Here is a 20,970-nt window from a genome sequence, read left to right on the forward strand (position 1 = left end):
AAATATCCCTTCTATGTTCTACAGGTTCACTGGGATAGTAAAAAAGAGAATATTGTCCCAAAGACATCGGATGCTGAAGGATTATATGCACACACTTGCACATAAATATTTTAAGTAGCATTTTGATTTGTGTAGTTGAAAGTGTTTTCTTTTTTCTTTCAAACACTGCAAATTATGGAAAGGCTATACTCGGCACACCTTTTTACATAATTTTAAGACTTTTTTTCAATGTTATTTGCTAATTTTCCTGCACTGATGGCCACGGTTGACCTCAAGTCTATGGCTTGGCAATACACTATCCTGTACATACACTGATTGTTCCTAGCCTGTTATTTCTAAACAGAAGGCTACAGCTCAACTGAGCAACATGTTTCCCAGCATTAAAGAGAGAACACAAAGGCCATGTCTGCACTAGGAAACTATTTCAAAATTACGAAAATTGACTTAACTCCCAATTTAACAGAATCAAAATAGTGTGTTCCCACTATTGGGAAGCTTCAAAATAAGTTAGAATTCATCCAAAATAGCATGTCCACATTGAACAGAGCCTGCCTCTGACTTAAAACCCAGGAAGCACTCTAGGGAGGGCACCAGGAGGGCGGATACTTGCTATGACTGCTTGGTCAGGCAAGCCGTGACATGTGCTTTCAGGATCTGCTCTCTATGGCCGTGTCTCACAAGGCACTCCTCCACTGCCTCTCCCCTCACAGGATACAAAAGGGATGCAATGGGCTGGAGGTGCTTTCTTGTACTCTGGTTACCCTTGTGGACACCATAGGACTCACAGCATGGAGTCAGAGCTGCTGCAAGGCAGTGCCGGGCTCATGGGCCTCATGGCACAGTACTTCCAAACTACCCGCATGTTGCTCCATAAGGACGAAGATCAGCAGGCCAAACACCAGCATTGACCGCAGGTCCTACTCACCCAGATCCTGGTACTCCTGCTGCTGTGCATGCACCTTAATCCCTTGGACACTGTAAAATGCTGCTTCTGGCAGCAGGAGATGAGATCAAAATGGTGAAACCGCATCGTCCTGCAGGGATGGGATGATCAGCAGTGGCTCCAAAACTTCTCTGTGTGCAAGGCTACCTTCCTAGAGCTCTGAAAGTGGCTCGCGCTTGCCCTCCATTTTTTTCCTTATCCCCCCAGTCCCCCTATTTATTCTTAGATCTGGACTTCCAACACTCCAGTCATCTGAACAAATGGGTTGTGCCCATGAAAGTTCATGATATCATCTACATCTTTTGGTAGGCTTTAAGGTGCTACAAGACTATTTTTTGTGTGTTAAGTTTTTTCTGTCTCAGCAGACATCCAACAATGTAGTATTCAAAAAAGATTTACAATGTTAATTTTACAATTCAGTTTAAGGAATGTATAAATAATGTCTTGTGTATAATACATCTGTGATCCTGAAATATAGCTTCTACCCTAGAGGATAAACTGGTATTTCTTCTATGTATTAAATTAAGAATTAAGCTATTGTATTCTAATATATCCTGCTATAATTTGTTAAAAGGAGACATTTGCGCATTTTAATATTTGTTTTGATTTAACTATAAATTAGAAATCTCTTTCTTTACCAGCATCCTTTCTTTTCAGCTTACGTGAAGTGATTATTTTGTAGACTTTGAGGTCAAGAAAGGTAGAATTTCTTAAAGTATTTAAAGAGAACACATATTGACATGTTAAACAGGTGAATCGGTTTGAGGGAATGGCAATGCAGGTTTCATATTTGGACTGCAAGCTTGGAGAGTGTTCGTTAATGTAGTGTTTTTGAGTATTTTATTTTTCACTGACCCACATACCTTGCAAAATGTAGGCCAAATTTTTAGATTATTCTAGTAGTTCTAGTTAGTAAATTTCTCTGAGTTAATTTATTCCAGTATTAATTTAGTACCAATATATAGCCAAGGAGTTCACTTATGGGCCAGGAAACCATTGTGTTATTGCTGTATACACACAATCTAATGTCACACTTCTGACCTCCTATGTTTACAATATTAAGTACAGTGTAACAAATGTGTATAATGGTTGTTCCTTTAGTATCAGAAACCTGAAGGGAAATCTTGTGTTTGTGTGCATACAGAAGAAAAAAAACCCACCTCCATCACCTTGCTTTTCTAGCTTTTAATTTAATGATAGTCACTGTCTCTGTAAATGATAGATTTACATTGGATTTGACAGTTTTCAAAACTGAATTTACCCTTTTTAATAAAAGACAGATTAGGCTTCTAAGAATGTGTTGTCTATTTCCAGAAAAAGGTATTTGTATATTCACATTTGCTATATGAAATAAAGTTAAAACCTCAAAGCACATGGAACTAGAAGTCATGAAAGCAGCAAATATAGTGATGAGTTATGAAGAGCATTCTTTCAGTGGTTCATTTGCTGATGTAACATTACAGCAGCATGTCTGGTGCTTCCATTATTGCTGACAGCATGGATCCAATCTGCAAAGCTTCTCTGTTCCTCAGAAAATTCCTAGAACTGACAACCATGTGGAGTTACCTAATAAGCTGTTTAGAAATAGTACAAAGCATCTTACAAACACCCAAAATAGTAAATACTGATAAGGTACTCTAGCCTTTTACTATTTCCATCAGCCAATGAGAGTGTTCAGAATAATAAGCCTGTCTCATTGACTAAAAGTAAATACCTGAAAGCACCTGCACTGCACTTACCTTTTTTTTCTCTCTCTCTCTCTTTTACTTTAACACACACACACACACACACACACACACACACACACACACACACACACACACACTTTAACACACTAGCTGATTGAGAGATATGTCAAATCTTTTAGACAAAAACATCTTTTAGACTTAAAAAAGAAGGTAGCGATGAAGTCAGAATAAAATGCAACTACCCTTTGCTAAGCAAACAAGTTCTTTTGGTGTGAATAACGACATCCCATGAAAAACTGTAGGCCTGGCATTGAAATTGTCCTCCTTAATGTTCTCTCACTCCCCCTTTAATTCATAATTTATGTGGAAAGTTAGTCACTGCAATGTTATGGGTAGCAATGTGACTAGACTTCTGAACGGAAGAAGTCAATGACACCAAACAAAGATCAGAATCATTGATGGTCACATATTTGTAGCACGGTATGGAAAAGATTAGGCCCCACTGTATTATGCACTGTAGAAATGCATAGCAAAAGGAAGGGCCTTGACTTGAAGAGCTTAAAATATATGATCAATATGAAAGGCAACAAGTGAGTATATGTTAGAGAAAGCACAAAGTAATGTGGAGACAATTACAGAATAATAAGCAGCAGTCACAGCTTACCAGCTGGTTTATTATTATCAAGCATTTTGTAGGCACAATGGTATAAGTGGGCTGTAAGGAAAGATTTAAAGAAGGATGCTTTTCTCAAAATTTGACAAAAACCATTGTACTTTCTCCCCTGCTGACCCTTATGTTGGGAAGGAGTTCCCTGAGCTATTCCATTATCATCCTTTTAATCTTCTTAAAATCCACTTTTGGCTGGATGCCTACAGAACACTTGACAATAATTAACCAGCTGGAGTCTGTGTTTCTGCAGAGAAGAACAACTTATATAGGATGAAGAAAGACCATAAAAGGCCTTAAAAATGAAGATGAGCATTCAGTTCTCCTTGGAGCTAGCATTCAGTTCCTGTTCAGGAAAATTATTTATATTTTGCATGTGAAAGTCCTTCTTAAAAGAGAGCTTTTATTCCCCTCATTTGCTGAAATGGATTATTGTGGATTGGACAGTAACCCCATTTTGAGAAAACAAAATCTCTTGAACTATATAATGAGATCAGGAGGCCCATCAGGCTTCAGTGTGGAACTCTGCATCAGAGAGGATGGTTTTATTTTACAATTTTCCTGGCGTGTCCTCACTATAGCAGTCTTCTATGTGTGCTTTTGCTTTTAGGGGTCCTTCAAACTTTAGAATTTTTCCTTGTGAAGTCTTTTAATAAGAGTTGAATGGGTGGCACAAAGAGGCGAAATTTGTCTTACAAAAAGGTGGTTGTGGAAAAGTCAGGCATTCTAATTCATGCTGCAGCCTATATTTATGAGAAAAAAAATGTGGATAGAAAGTTTCAGTGAATTATGTATGTGTGTTTATTTACCTGTTATTGTCTTTAAGGCTGTAAGAAGACAGAAGGTTCTTGAACAGAGTATCCAGTCTGCCCAAGAAATTGACAAAACCCTTCGCTTGATCCAAGAGTCTCTTGCCTTCATTGACAGACAATTAACAGCTTACATTGCAGAGAGAGTTGATGCTGCTCAAGTCCCTCAGGAAGCACAAGTAAGTTACATGCAGGTTAATGGTCTTGAATTGATTTGTTGGTCACACTGCATTTCTGAATCTCTGAAGAGTGGTGGACTTTCTCTCTCTCTCCTCTCTTTTTTTAAATAAAGATGTTTAGAATTTAATTAAAAAGATGGACTTGCAGCAGGTTTTTTTGTAACAGTACATTTGAAAGGGCAAGAAAAGTTTTGATAGAAGTATTGGAGAAGATTTTTTATTTCTCAATAAAATCATACTTTACTTTTTTTTTTAACCTGTGCCTATCCCGATGATTTAAAAAACCTTAAATGCCATGGGAAATTGGGCAATAGCATTAAAGTGGCAATGAACAACAATGTGGGTCTTTAAAATCCAATCGTTTTTATGCCAGAATTAACTCATCTACTTTTAGTTGGCTTATTTGTAAAGCCAGTTAGATGGCACATGGGTTATTACTGAGTTTAAACACACCCAAGCTATGTCTACACTGCAGAGCTATTTTGGGATACTGGAAGTATCCCTAAAGAGCTATTCTGTGTCTATTGAAGCAGCCCGTTATTTCAAAATAAGTTTCAAAATAACGAGCAGCTTATTCCAACTTCTGAATAACCTTCGTTCCACGAGGGTTAAGGGTCATTTCGGAATACTGTAGCAAGTTATTTTGAAATGTGGTTCTGTGAAGAGAGCACCAATTTTTGAAATAATCTATTTTGAGGTAAAGGTGCAGTGTAGATGCACCCATTCTGTGGTTAATTATTACAGTACTTAGATTTATATAAATACCTTTACAATACATCTTCAGACAAGTTTAAAAGAAAATGGTCCTTTCCTTCCCTCCAACAACTTGTTTAGACATTGGACCTAGAGCACATTTACCACCAGTTTGTACTTTTGAACTATTTTCACTGTAATATCTACCCATAGCCTTATTTAAGTGGTTTTAAGTATGCATGTCTGGCATGGAAAACCTTGGTGAGTTGGTCTCAGATACAGACAAAAATGGATCAGAAGGTTGTAGGCCTGATTTCAGAGGTTGAAATCCCACATATCCTGCTGAAGTAAAAGGGAACTGAGGTTCCATGACACCTCTGGAAACCAGGCCTGTGTCTCTTATATTAACAATATTTTTTAAAAGTTAAAAATTCCTTTTAAAAGTTATATACAGTTTGGCTTTGCCCTACCCTCAGTCTAATTTTACACACTGTTATAATTACTGCCTCCAGTTGTTCCCATCTTAAACCTATGTAAGAGTAGAGTCAGTCTTTGATAATACACTCCTTGTGTCTCAATTTTCATTCCTAAACTGTAGTATGTACCCACTGACCCTTTAAATGTTTTGTTTCCCCTCCAAATTAGATCAATACAGAATTTTATTGGCTAACTCAGGACTGAAATCACCATTCGTTAATGGAGCATTGGTTTGGTTTCCATCTTCTAAATCTGTCTCTCTAAAGATTTTCAGTTTAAGAAACCTCCAGTACTATCTGTTTGGTAATGTTGTGTCTGGACCTTTTCAAAAATATGCTTTCATCAAAAGAAAATTTTAATGTATATAGCCTTTAGAAACTGCCACAGATATTGTATTGATGGTGATTCAAGTTTTATATTAAAAAAACAATATTTGAATGCTCTTACCATTGAATCCAGGAAACAACCAACTTATATTTGATGGAATATTTTTGGATGCAGACACAAACTTTTTTCCCCCAAACGTTTGTGATGCACCAGGAGTTATTGCTTCATGCCTGATACTAAATTCACCTAATGGTAATAGGTGTGCCATTAAACAACTCAGCATTTTTTTTAATATCTTTCTGCTTCATGGTTTTATTTTAAGATGCAGATAAAATCTTTTGAGGAAACAAATTTCTCATCAGAACAGACTGAACTCGGATATTACTGTTCTTTGAGCTCAGTCTGAAAATTCTTTAAATCCTTTTAGGAAACTAAACTGTGCAATGCATTTTAAATAGGTAAATTAGCCTGATTCTTTCCATAAGTGAATGGTGGGGCTAAGGTACTGGCCCATCTCCTGAAGAGACTTTGCTAGCACATCTCCTACAAAAATGAACAGATCTTCTTTACCAAGATCTCCCATGTAAAAGTAGTGGCTGTCCTGCTACTTGCATTTTCTTTTTCCAGGGAAGGCGATAATTCATTAATAACAGTTAATCAAACCCGGAGACTACAAAATAAACTCTTCAGCAAAGTATGTTGCATTCCTACAAGAATTGGAGAAATTTTAATCAGAAAGATGACACTGTTTTTTAATGGTTAGTTCCCAAATTCAAAGCAAGGGCTGAAATTGAGAAGAAATGAGGTGAAATGCAGCTCCTCTTGTAAAACGAAAATGATCGCTTTGGTACATACAGAGAGATGGCAAAAGAAACGGAGAGTTTTCAATGTTATATATATGCTATTTGACGTTGCACCTTTTGAACGTAGAATTTGTATGCTTCTTACTCCACCATGTGGGCATTCAGGACTTAGTGCTATAGAACTATTGCTAGGTAACAGACTACTCACTGTGGATCTCTGATCTCAAATCCCCCTCCCCTTTCCACTGAAGATAGTATATTCAGAAACAGTAGCCTACCAGAAGCCATTCGCAGAAATTAATGGGTTCAGATTCCTGTAAGGCACAGTGCTAAAACTGCCTGCTGAAAAGAAATTAAAAATAACACTGATCTTAAAAATATATATATTCATGAAGGAGAAGTCATTTCCATTTGTGCTTGACCTCAGTATTCCACAAGGACCTCTCCTTCATTTACATTAATATACAAAGTTCATGCAAGTATTAAAGTTATTACCATGGGAATTTTCTCACATCCTATTTTTACACTCTTTCTCTATGTTTTTTGCTTGATGTACATGGAGCTTTTAAGAATTGCAATTACCTGTATAAAAGGAAAAATTCAAATATAAAATTTGGTGTTACTTAAGAATTCATTCTATAATAAACAATCTGCTTACTCTGAAATAAGACTAATTTCTAGGTCTTTTATTTTTTTTTAGTCAGTATTTATTATATTCAACAAATTTCCTAGAACTAATAGCAGGGTTTTTTTTAAGTTTATTTGTTTATGCCGTTACTTTGGACATTTCTTGGTAAAATCCAAATATTAATATAGGCTCCTCTCAAGATTTATACAGTTGGATAGGTTGGTGCTCATAGTTTCACTGAAGTTTCTATGTTTTAATTAATTGATTACATCAATTCTTATGCTAGCACTTTAGTTCTGGTTTATAATTTTAAAAATCCATTTATTTAATAATATGGCATTGTATAAAGGCTTAGCTTTTTTCAAAGTATATGCTCTGTTTAAGTCAAGAAACAATATGGATTTGGTGTGTGAAAGAAGCAGCTTCCAGGTGTCAACTGAACATGTCAAATATCTTGGAATAGGCTTGTGTATTTTTTTTTTCTGTTTGTGTAATTATCTGAAATGCAGTGCTAAGGACAAAAAATGGTATGAAATTACTTAGTAAAATTAAGGGAGGAAATATGTAGCATATACTGTTTTTCTGCTGTTGCCCCATAACATTCTGAAAGGGTAACATTTAAGTAATCATACTGTTGACATGCATTAAATATCTGATTACATGTTAAATGAGAGAGTTCATTCATATGCTGTTAAAATATCCTTGTGCCATGTACCAGTGCAATGCTAATGTAATGCTTTAATAGAAAAAGTTATGGAGTTATATGGCATCTCACCTAATGAGGAATGAACATACAGAATCAATTACTTACGTTAAAAAATTCAGAATGGTGTACACAGTTGATGTTAAAGACATTAATACATTTTTCATGTTCTAAACATGGAAACGTATTTTATTGAGTTCTCTGTGGAACATTAGTAATCAGAAGGGAGCCCCTGACCTAAACATGCTTCTGAAATGCAAACTCAGACTTTATTTGAACACATTTTAATTGCTGCTCAAGATACTGTTCTGAACAGTATCTTATATTGTCCTTATCACCGTATTATCTGAGTGCTTCACAGTAGTACATTGAGCAATGTGACTGACATTAGATGTGCATGATGGGTTCTTTCTGTCATCTACATGGGGGTAGTGTTTTATTTTACTAGTTTGGGTTTTTTTAAATTAGGGATGTTAAAACAGCTAACTGGTTAAACAATATCACCTAACTAGTTAACCTTTTTAACTACAGGTTGGACCATTGTGGTCCAGCATGCTTGGGACCTGAACGGTCCCGAACAAGTGAATTTGCTGGACCAGGGGAGGTCAAGCGTCTGGGCTCTCCCAGGACTTCCCTTCTAGCAGCTGACCCAGGAGCACCCAGCCCACCTGCCTGGCTCTGCTGCCCCCCATACCACTCCGAGGGTTCTGCTCCTTGCCCCCAGCCCTGCACGGGATGGCAGCTACTCCCAGGGCTCCCTGCCTCTGTCCCCTGTTATCAAGTCACTTCTAGTGATGTAGTTCGATTAATAAAAGCAACTTTCTATCCCTAACTGACTCTGTCTTGAAGCGAATCCACAACCCTTTTGGGCCCTACACCTGTGACTTGACACCTGTGAGCCAGCAACTCTCTCAGGGCCTTAAACATTGAGTATAATCTGCTGTATAATCAATCTATGGAGGAAAAAGTTTAGCTTAGAGTTTAGTGTAGTAGTGGCCAAGACAATGACCACCCTCCAACTTTAAGCAGAGCAGAGGGATGTTTGGCTGGCTGATGGAGTGAAGGGAAGAGTGCTTTATGGCAGCACGTGGAGAGATGAAATCTGCTGCAAGAGTAGCAGCGTTGTCACTAACTCATCCCTGGGAATGAAGAGCTTAAAAAGAGACAGTACAGTACCTCAAGACTTTGTTTTGATAGGGACCAGGGGAGGAGGGCTTATTGCTGGCACCTCCTTATGGCAGATGTCCAGTGCTCCATAGGTACTCCATAGGACAGGTGTACAGTGGAATGGGTAAATGGCTTGGCAAAGGACTTAAAAAGGGGTATTCATTAAAGAAACAAATGGGGAGCAGTTGGGATATCCTATGATTGGTATGGCAGGGAGCCAAACCTCCATTTTTATAGCCCACTTTCACCCTCTACAAATGCGAGGGGGAGGATGGTAAGTTCCCAGCAATGGCTGTGCTACAGGAACCTGAACAGGAGAGGAGCAGGTAAATAGCCCCCCAGGTAATTATGGAATAAATATGGGGTGACCTGCACTGTGCACTGTTTTCTGCTGGATGCTCCCAGACACCTAACAATAAAGTCGTGGCCTGATTATATCCATGTCAAATGTCACCTGTCCTTCATTTGGCATAGTCAGACAAGGGAGGCAGAACCTGCTTTCATTAATTCATGTTTGAGTAGTCCTTGAGGAGTCCTTTTTGCTGAAGTCTCCCTCTCACTTGGACATATAGCTGTGACTTCAAGTTTGAAATTCACTACTGACTAATATTGAAGACCATTGCAAAGAAACTAAGAACTAGAGAGTGTGATTAAGCTGGGCTCAGAACTAAAATACTCAACATGCTAGATACTATGAAAATACATAAGTAACTTTCATCAGTCCCATGATATACTTACAGCCTGGATCTGGCACCAGGGGTTCCTTCCCAGCATCGGGGAGCTGGTGCTCTAGCCCAGCAGTCCCCTCCCCTGTGCTGGAGCATCAGCATTGGCTTCCTGCTGTGGAGGGGGAGACCTGGGCCTTGAAAGCCAGAGTCAGGCAAGCCATGGATCTTCCTGGTGGGGGAAGAAAGTGGTTTTCTGGGCTACTGCTCCCTCTCCCCTTCTCTGGGGAAATGGTAGCACAGCAGAACATGGCCTGGAGGCTTTTTCTACTCAGTGACATACTCTGTGAGGCTTTCCTTTTGTGTCTTGCTCTTTTTAACTCTCTTCCTGCCTTCCTTTCAACTTCAAAAGGGAATTTCATGGATCTTACATTTAAGAAGTACTCTGAATAGTTGTAGTGCTCTGTTGTTACTTAGCACGTATTTAAATAGGGCATCTAGATAAGTAGCAACTGAATTGTAAATGAACAATCCTATTCTGCTGATCGCTAAATATTTCAGTGGCTGTATAACTAAACTTTTACTTGGAAATCAGTGAACCAGAAGAAAAAGTGAGCCCCAATTTAGCAAGCTAATGGCTTATACATACTATGTGGGTAGTTATAAGCCTTTAACATCACAAAACACTAGGAAATCTTGGCAAGCTTTATTGCTGCAATTCAGTTACAGTGTAGGCGTACATATTATATATAATTATATAAACAAGTAAATATTGCACTAGTATGCAGAAAAAAAACTTTTTCTGGAACCGATGAACTTGTGCATCTATTGTTTATTTGTAGAATACACAAGGTTCCTAAAATAATAATAGTCACAGTAAAAGCTACAATTCTGTGTTTTTACTGATGATTTTAGTAAGATAGCTCAAATTATGCAAATTGACTGCCTTTGCAATTAAACTGATACATTAGCATTTATATTCAACTGGTTCATGAAAAACCACAGAGTAACAAAAGTGCATGATTACTCTTGTGTCATGTCACATTAACATCTTACCATATTAGTCTAACATCAGTGACAGAGCCCATAGAGTTGTATTGCCTCTTTTCTCTGGCAGGCCCTGATCAAATCTGTTCAGAAAATTGCACAGTTATACAGCAGACCACCTGAAATCACTTGGATTCTATCTTGGAAATGGAGAAGAGTAGTAGAAAGAAAGTTCTCCTTCTCAGAACTTTCACAAAGGCTGGTCAAGGAATCTGTGTCTGGTTGCCTAGTTTTCAGTTATTGGCATTTGAAGTTTTTGGGTATTATAGTTTGTTCTCCTGCATAGCAATTTATTTCTATTGCCTGACTGGTTTTTTTAATCCATAAATTCTAGCATGACAATTCATTTCTGTTTTATGAGAATAGATTTTCAGAATCTGACTTAATTTAAAACCTAGAGTTGCTTTTCTACTGTGGGATTTAAGCAAAAAAATCAAACAAAAAAGATTCATTCTACCAGTTTTTAATTTAACTGAATCCCTCTGCTGTTTTCAGTGTTTAATGTATATTGTGTTAAATTCCTTAAGTATATTGTATTTTTGGAGCAAGTCAGACTTAGACTAGGAAATCATTCACACCTGTGAATTACAATATGTATATTTTGAACAGTAGCTGTTAAAATATTAGTTGAATATTCTAAATCCAAGTGATTTCAGGCTATATGTCTACAATGTTCCAAAGCAGAGTGTATTAGTACTCATCTCGTTTATTTGTCTCTTTCTCCTTATGGATTAGTCCTGCGTTTCAGCACTTATTAATTTTGACCTGTTTATCTAGTCTCTTTGTGATATAATCTCTGTATGCATCTTAGATTTCTATAATATAGTCCCAAAATAAGGAAATACGTGCAGGCAAGGGGTGAGAGGGTATTACCCTACTTTCTTTATCTGGAATAGAAGAGGCAAGGAGTGCCCTCGCTTACCAGAATGATAAGAGCAGGGGCACAAGTGGTTCTTCCTCAACTCCCAAGAGGCCAAAGGATTCCCTGCCCTTGAGAGCTGCAGAAGCACTAGTTACTTTTCCTTCACCAAACCTCATAAATCTATTTTCCTAGCCATTGAATCATTTTTGTTGCTCTTCTGGGAACTTCTTAGAACATTCTGGCATCTTTCCTGTTCTGAGGTGACCCAAGCTGTTTGCTGTATTGTTAGCACAACCTCCCAATGCTTATGCATCACATAAGCAGCCCACAATCACATAGTCTTCTAAGTCATTATTTTGCAGTGCAAGTTCACATGAGTTTGTTGTCCACTATTAAGTGCTTTATGGAACTATTTTTGACAAAACATCTGCTTTCTATTAATTTACCCGAATCATAGCTTATTCTTCCCTAGAAAAGGCTCCATTGTTGTTATTTTGCAGGGACATTAATCATTAACGACGAATCAGTTTTCACTTCTGGAGTTAATTATCATTGGTAAATAGATGAATAGACACAGCCTTAGGATATTCATTCCTAGTTTATTTTACTCCTGTTATGTATGTAGCCCTTGATCACTTTGAAAAGAGATTCAATTGACCCAGTTGTACTGTAATCAATTAATCCATGTACATTGCCATTGCTGAATCTGTCAGTACAGCCCTGTGCAGAAACCCTGCTTTTGTAACCATTCAGTGTGCTCTTGTTCCCCTCCTCATCTTCTCTCTCCTCCATTCTTGCACTTGACCGTATCCACCCTTCCGATCTCCTTCTCCTGGTCCCCAGCTCTGTTCCTCGCTGTGACATTAAATTGAGAGCCCGGGCTACTGGAGATTTCCCCAGTTTATGCTAGTTTTTTGCCACCTGTTCCCTGACTTAGGAGTGTAGTGGAAGTCAGAGATATGAAAATGCACATGAATTAGATACATCTTGTCTTATAGCTAATCCAAACTAAGTTTTTTGCAGAGTTTTATCATAAGGATTGATTTAGATTATTAGGGTGGTATTATTTTTAAAATTACCTCATTTTATTTTAAGATATATCCAGGGGGCTCATTTATTAGAGACTTCATTCATTTGTTGGTATGTCAAAAAAACAAGATTTTTTAAAACATAGGTTAAAAACTTAAAACGGAGGAAATTAATTTAAAGGAAAAAGACTGAATAGGGAAAGGAATAAAACCATGTAAAACTATTAGGACATCTTCATTTGACTGTCTCTCTCCTTCTCTATTCTGTTATAAGTTGTTCTTGTTTGGCAGTCTGTCAGAAGGATATCTGATGTCCATGATGGGAGGCAATTTTGGGCTGTAGCGGTCTCTTGTTCTTATCTGTTGCTGTGGTCTAGGTGTCACTGCATGGGACAGTGAACCACACCAGGTGTGTGGGTTACACTTGCTCAGATGTTCACAGCAAAATCACATAAGAGTAGATTTCTACTAGATGGTAAAGCAGGACTCTTATGAAAACAAAGAGGAATGATATGGTGACATGGAATCTGACATGCTTGGGTGGGGAATAGCAGAACCTTAGAATCATAGAATAATAGGACTGGAAGGGACCTCGAGAGGTCATCGAGTCCAGCCCCTCGCCCTCAAGGCAGGACCAAGCTCCGTCTACACCATACCTGACAGATGTCTATCTAACCTGTTCTTAAATATCTCCAGAGAGGGAGATTCCACCACCTCCCTTGGAAATTTATTCCAATATTTGACCACCCTGACAGTTAGGAATTTTTTCCTAATGTCCAATCTAAACCTCCCCTGCTGCACTTTAAGCCCATTACTCCTTGTCCTGTTCTCAGAAACCAAGAGGAACAAATTTTCTCCTTCCTCCTTGTGACACCCTTTTAGATATTTGAAAACCACTATCATGTCCCCCCTTAATCTTCTTTTTTCCAAACTAAACAAGCCCAGTTCATGAAGCCTGGCTTCATAGGTCATGTTCTCTAAACCTTTAATCATTCTTGTCACTCTTCTCTGTACCCTTTCCAATTTCTCCACATCTTTCTTGAAATGTGGCGCCCAGAACTGGACACAGTACTCCAGCTGAGGCCGAACTAGTGCAGAGTAGAGCGGCAGAATGACTTCACGAGTTTTGCTTACAACACACCTGTTGATACAACCTAGAATCATATTTGCTTTTTTTGCAACAGCATCACACTGTTGACTCATATTCAACTTATGGTCCACTATGACCCCTAGATCCCTTTCCGCCATGCTCCTTCCTAGACAGTCGCTTCCCATCTTGTATGTATGGAACTGATTGTTCCTTCCTAAGTGGAGCACTTTGCATTTCTCTTTATTAAACCTCATCCTGTTTACCTCTGACCATTTCTCTAACTTGCTAAGGTCATTTTGAATTATGTCCCTATCCTCCAAAGAAGTTGCAACCCCACCCAGTTTGGCATCATCTGCAAACTTAATAAGCGTACTCTCTATCCCAATATCTACATCCCAAAACAGACTCTTGAGGAACTCCACTTGTTATCCCTTTCCAGCAGGATTTAGAACCGTTAACAACAACTCTCTGACTATGGTTATCTAGCCAATTATGCACCCACCTTATCGTGGCCCTATCGAAGTTATATTAGCCTAGTTTATCAATAAGAATATCATGCGAGACCGTATCAAATGCCTTACTAAAGTCTAGGTATATGACATCCACCGCTTCTCCCTTATCCACAAGGCTCGTTATCCTATCAAAGAAAGCTATCAGATTAGTTTGGCATGACTTGTTCTTCACAAACGTATGCTGGCTATTCCCTATCACTTTATTACCTTCCAAGTGTTTGCATATGATTTCCTTAATTACTTTAGATTCACATGTTAAGAATTATTGAAAATATAGCCAGGAGGATGGTGATGTCATTAGTTCCCTTTCATCATTGAATTATAGAATTGAAAGGAATCTTGAGAGGTCCTGTAGTCCAGATTCTTGCACTCAGGACTGGACTAAGTATTATTTAGACCATATATGACAGGCAACCATCTCTGACCTCCTTAGGCAATTTATTCCATTGCTTAACCACCCTGATAGGAATTTTTTCCTAATGTCCAATTTAAACTGACCTTGCTACAATGTAAATGCATTGCCTCTTGTCCTATCACCAGAGTCTAGCAACACCAATTTTTCTTCCTCCTCTTTATACCAAACTTTTTATGTACTTGAAAACTATTATCATATCCCCCCTCAGACTTCTCGTCTCGAGACTAAACAAACAAACTCAGTTCCTTCAGCTTTTCTTCATAGGTCATGTTTTCTAGACCTTTAATTGTTGTGCTATTTGCCCTTTTCCAGTTCTCTGAAATCTCTGCTGCCTTCCACGACTTTTCAAAGATAATCACTAATGGTTCAGATATTGCCTAACTCAGCTCCTGAGTATTTGAGGATATATTTCTTTTGGCCCTAGCAACCTGACGACATCTTACTTGTCTAAGTAGTTTCTAACTTGTTCTTTCCCTATTTAGTTTTAGATCCTACCTCATTTTCACTGGCTTTCATTATGCTAGATGTCCAATCACTACTAAACTTTCTGGTGGAAACTGCTGTTTCCACATTTTCTGTTATTGTTTCCACCCACCTTGAGTAATGTCTCAACCTATCCTTGATGGTCCTGTTGTTTTTAATGTATTTGTAGACTTTTTTCTTATTACCGTTTGTGTCCCTATCTATGTACCTTGGCCTTTCTAATTTAATCACTACATGCTTTTGTGGTTTGTTTATATTTATCCTTTGTAATTTGACCTATTTTCCACTTTTTGTCATTTTGGATCATTTAAAATATCTTGATTAAGTCTGAGTGTTGCCATGCTGCCTATCTTTCCTACACAATGGAGTAACTTACTCTTGTGCTCTTAATAATGTCTCCAAGAAAAATTACCAGCTCTCTTGAACAGTTTTTCCCCTGTACTTTTCCTTCCCATGGGATTTTACCTACCAATTCCTTGAGTTTTCCTAAGTCAGCTTCTTGAAAGTTACTTTTATTGTGCTGTTCCTCCCCCCCCCCCCCCATTTCCATCTCAACCTCAGTTCACATGTATAAATTTTTAATATACAGGCAGTCCCCGAGTTACGCGGATCCGACTTATGTTGGATCCGCAGTTACGAACGGGGCCCTCTCCCTGGTCTCCAGCAGACCAGGGAGAGGAAGCAAAGCGGCGGAGCATGCGGGTCTGGGCTGTCTGCTGCCCGCGTGTTCCGCCGCTTTGCTCCCCGTCCCCCTGATCTGCAGACCAGGGGGATGGGGAGCAAAGCAGAGCAAAGCCGCGGAGCAGGGGGGCAGAGGGACAGCCCAGACACGCCGTGGCTGTCCTGCTGCCCTTGGGCTCCAGACACCTGTGGTACAGCAGCTGGGGCGCTGCCGGTTGTTCCTGGAGCGTCGCTCTGGGCGTTACTGGACCAACCCGGCAGCACCCCAGCTGCTCTGCCCCAGGCGTCCTGATTCAGCCACTGCTGGTCAGTTTCAGCAGTGGCTGAATCAGGACCCTGGGGCAGAGCAACTTGGGTGCTGCTGGGTTGGTCCAGTAGCGCCGAGGAGCAGCGGCGCTACTGGACCAACCCAGCAGCACCCCAGCTGCTCTGCCCCAGGCATCCCCAAGTCAGCCGCTGCTGAAACTGACCAGTGGCTGACTACAGGAAGCCCCTGCCCCGGGCTTCCTGGAATCAGCTGCTTATCAGTTTCAGCAGCAGCTGACTTGGGGATTCCTGGAGTTCTTAAGTTGATTCTGTATGTAAGACAGAACTGGCATCCAGATTCAGCCGCTGTTGAAACTGATCAGTTTCAGCAGCGGCTGAATCTGGACGCCAGTTCCGACTTGCATACAGATTCAACTTAAGAACAAACCTACAGTCCCTATCTTGTATGTAACCCGGGGACTGCCTGTATAAGGCAAAACAGTCTCTGATTTTTCCCTGTCTTTCCTAAGCAAGGTGTACCCTTGTATACCAATATTCCAGCCATTTGTATTTTCTCACTAAGTCTCTGTGATTCCAAATTTGTTATAATTATCATTATTAAACTAAATTAAACTAGCATTTCTGGTTCTTTCTGCTTCTTCTCCATTCATCTCTCATTGGCATACATAGATCTAAGATGCTAATTTGATTTCCCCCTCTCTCTTCTCGCTTGTGTCTCTCTTTATCTCTGCCTTTCTCCCTTGGCTCCCTTCTCCCAGGACTCTCTGTTTCTGACTTACCAATGGCTTTTGAGTTCTGCCCTCACTGAACAATTCTCTCCTCCCTCCCGCATCATATAATCATTCTTTCAAGACAAGAAGGTTCAACAGTGTGAATATGGAGTGCATTTTGTGGTGGTAGTAGCCCAGAAAGTGATGTTAGTGTTTGAAAAAGTGGTGAAGATGCTTCTGTCTCCCTATCACACTTAAAACTCATCACAGCACTAAGCTGTTTAAGTGCTTTCTGAAAAGATGCATCTAAACAGGTTACATCAAAATTGCCCATTCAAATCAAGTTTCTGGTGCTTTGGAATAGACAGCTAGTTTAAAGGGCAAAATGATCAGTTAGTATTAGTAAAGCATGTCTCTATCCTTAACAGGACTCTTGAAACTACCTAATAAATAGGCGGGGGGGGGGGGGTTCTATTCAGAAAAATTCAGTTCATACAATTTTTTTTCCAAAATCATTATTCTTGTTTTTTTCCAAAAAGTCTGAAAAACATTGAACTGACCTTCCAGCCACCTAATATATATGAATTATACCATTTCTGAAATGCTCTAGCTAATGAATTTCATGATAATCAATACAGGTAAATAAAGACTAATATAATTCCGACAACAAAAGGCACTGACCTAAGGTGTCAATTACCACAGATACTGAGTAAAACAGTGCAGAGCAATCCTTGAGTGTGTGGTATCACTTATTAATATATTCTGAGGCTGTACTGTGGCTCATGAGAATAGCCAGTGAGCTGTGAATGTGATAAGGGAATCAATGCCACTGGTGCATGGTGTCACTTTACTGAGCTAACTGTATCTCTGACCTCCAGGTCTCTTGGAGCGCACCTCTCTCTCAGCCATGGCCCCAAACCATTGCCTCTGTCAGAGGGTGGAATTATGCAAATCTCCTGCTCTCTTCATATTAGCAGGTATCACTTTAGCAGGTCCTGTGGCAACTAAGTAGCAGCTGTCCTCCTCAGTAGCTATGGCCAGACATTAATGTGGAGACCAGAAGCCTTCTAAAGAAAATAATTATTTATTACTAAACATTTCAGAGAAAAAACTCTTAACACAATAATTTCCTGAGCCTGCCCATCTCCTGAAAGTTTGGGAAGGAGTTAACTACTTCAGCCATTCCTCTGGGACCTGTCTCTGTATCCTTATTAGTCTGTTCTCATAACAAACAGATCTTCTCTCTTCTCCCCCGCCCCCCGTACCATACACAAAGATGTCTTTTAAATGGCACTTGGATCTTTGAGTTCTCAGCCTTGGCAAAACAACTCAGTAACTTGGGGTTGAGCCTAGAAGTAGAATCCTTACTATCTAATAGCATGGCCTTTATCTTGAAATGCACCCCGCCCCACTCCTTATGGGGAGGCAGCATATTGAGAACTGTTGTGTTGTCTTCCATGTTTCTTTTTTTCTACAGCTTCCTATAAAGCTAGACCAATACATTCATACAAACAAGTCCCATAAGCCAATATACCTATATAGTAATACTATATCTCAGGGACTGAACAAGAAATGCTCCAACACTTCAGTTAGTCTAAAAGGTGCCACAGGACTCCTTGCCGCTTTTGCAGATTCAGACTAACACGGCTACCCCTCTGATACACGAAATGAACTGGATGGGCTGTTATATTCAACACCCAAATTACATGAAAAGCTACATGTCGTACACTTACAGACCACTCATTTAGCCACATTTAGTTCCGGCACTATTATTGACAGGTTTTTTTCTCCTCATAGAATCATAAAATCATGGAATACTAGGACTGGAAGGGACCTCGAGAGGTCATCGAGTCCAGTCCCCTGCCCTCATGGCAGGACCAAATACTGTATAGACCATCCCCGATAGACATTTATCTAACCTACTCTTAAATATCTCCAGAGATGGGGATTCCACAACCTCCCTGGGCAATTTATTCCAGTGTTTGACCACCCTGACAGTTAGAAACTTTTTCCTAATGTCCAACCTAAACCTTCCTTGCTACAGTTTAAGCCCATTGCTTCTTGTTCTATCCTCGGAGGCCAAGATGAACAAGTTTTCTCTCTCCTCCTTACGACTCTCTTTTAGATACCTGAAAATTGCTATCCTGTCCCCCCCCCCCATCCCCAGTCTTCTCTTTTCTAAACTAAACAAACCCAATTCTTTCAGCCTTATTTCATGTTCTCTAGACCTTTAATCATTCTTTTTGCTCTTCTCTGGACCCTCTCCAATTTCTCCCATCCTTCTTGAAATGTGGTGCCCAGAACTGGACACAATACTCCAACTGAGGCCTAACTAGTGCAGAGTAGAGAGGAAGAATGACTTCTTGTGTTTTGCTTACAACACACATGTTAATGTATCCCAGCATCATGTTTGCTTTTTTTGCAAACTGCTGACTCATATTCAGCTTCTGGTCCACTATAATCCCTAGATCCCTTTCTGCTGTACTCCTTCCTAGACAGTCGCTTCCCATTCTGTATGTATGAAACTGATTGTTCCTTCCTAAGTGGAGCACTTTGCATTTGTCTTTATTAAACTTCATCCTGTTTACCTCAGACCATTTCTCCAATTTGTCCAGATCATTTTGAATTATGACCCTATCCTCCATATTAGTCGCAACCCCTCCCAGTTTGGTATTATCTGCAAACTTAATAAGCGTACTTTCTATACCAATATCTAAATCTTTGATGAAGATATTGAACAGAGCCAGTCCCAAAACAGACCCCTGCAGAACTCCACTTGTTATACCTTTATAGCTGGATTGTGAACCATTAATAACTGGCTGGATAACCGTACTCAGAGAGTAGTTATGCACCCACCTTATAGTAGCCCCATCTAAGTTGTATTTGCCTAGTTTATCGATAAGAATATCATACGAGACCGTATCAAATGCCTTGCTAAAGTCTAGGTATACCACATCCACCGCTTCTCCCTTATCCACAAGATTCGTTATCCTATCAAAGAAAGCTATCAGATTGGTTTGATATGATTTGTTCTTTACAAATCCATGCTGGCTGTTCCCTATCACCTTGCCACCTTCCAACTGTTTACAGATGATTTCCTTAATTACTTGCTCCATTATCTTCCCTGGCACATAAGTTAAACTAACTGGTCTGTAGTTTCCTGGGCTGTTCTTATTTCCCTTTTTATAAATGGGCACTATATTTGCCCTTTTCCAGTCTTCTGGAATCTCTCCTTTCTCCCGTGATTTTCCAAATATGATAGCTAGAGGCTCAGAGACCTCCTCTATATTCTAGAATACTTCTTGAGTATTCTAGGATGCATTTCATCGGGCCCCGGTGACTTGCAGGCATCTAACTTTTCTAGGTGATTTTTAACTTGTTCTTTTTTTATTTTATCTTCTAAACCTACCCCCTTCCCACTAGCATTCACTGTTAGGCATTCCTTCAGACTTCTCAGTGAAGACTGAAACAAAGAAGTCATTAAGTATCTCTGCCATTTCCAATTTTCCTGTTACTGTTTCTCCCTCCTCACTGACCAGTGGGCCTACCCTCTCCTTGGTATTCCCCTTGCTTCTAATGTATTTATAAATAGTCTTCTTGTTTCTCTTTATTCCCATCGCTAGTTTGAGCTCATTTTGTGCCTTTGCCTTTCTAATCTTACCCCCACATTCCTGTGTTGTTTGCCTATATTCATCCTTTGTAATTTGTCCTACTTTCCATTTTTTATCTTACTCTTTTTTATTTTTAGATCATGCAAGATCTCGTGGTTAAGCCAAGATGGTCTTTTGCCGTATTTTCTATCTTTCTGACACAGCGGAATAGCTTGCTTTTGGGCCCTTAATAATGTCCCTTTGAAAAACTGCCAACTCTCCTCATCTGCTTTTCCCTTCAGTCTTGATTCCCATGGGAATCAAGACTAAGCACTCTGAGCTTACCAAAATCCGCCTTCCTGAAATCCACTGTCTCTGTTTTGCTGTTCTCCCTTCTACCCTTCCTTAGAATTGTGAACTCTATGATTTCATGATCATTTTCACCCAAGCTGCCTTCCACTTTCAAATTCTCAACCAGTTCCTCCCTATTTGTTAGGATCAAATCTAGAACAGCTTCCCCCCGGTAGCTTTTTCAA

At 39.5% G+C, this 20,970-nt stretch overlaps 1 protein-coding gene across 12 annotated transcripts in view; it reads left to right on the plus strand.

The window, feature by feature from the left end:
* The window catches only part of DMD (dystrophin), a 2,135,104-nt gene that overhangs the window by 914,846 nt on the left and 1,199,288 nt on the right, over positions 1 to 20,970 (plus strand). For all 12 annotated transcript variants that reach the window (XM_075916549.2, XM_089775838.1, XM_075916586.2 and 9 more), the window contains one exon: positions 4,125 to 4,286. In XM_075916549.2, coding sequence (XP_075772664.2) covers positions 4,125 to 4,286 — 162 coding nt within the window. The remainder of the gene's footprint in view (positions 1 to 4,124; positions 4,287 to 20,970) is intronic.

This window comes from Pelodiscus sinensis, chromosome 1, assembly GCF_052426305.1.
Source record: "Pelodiscus sinensis isolate ZL-2025 chromosome 1, ASM5242630v1, whole genome shotgun sequence".
In the NCBI taxonomy this organism is placed as follows: Eukaryota; Metazoa; Chordata; order Testudines; family Trionychidae; genus Pelodiscus; species Pelodiscus sinensis.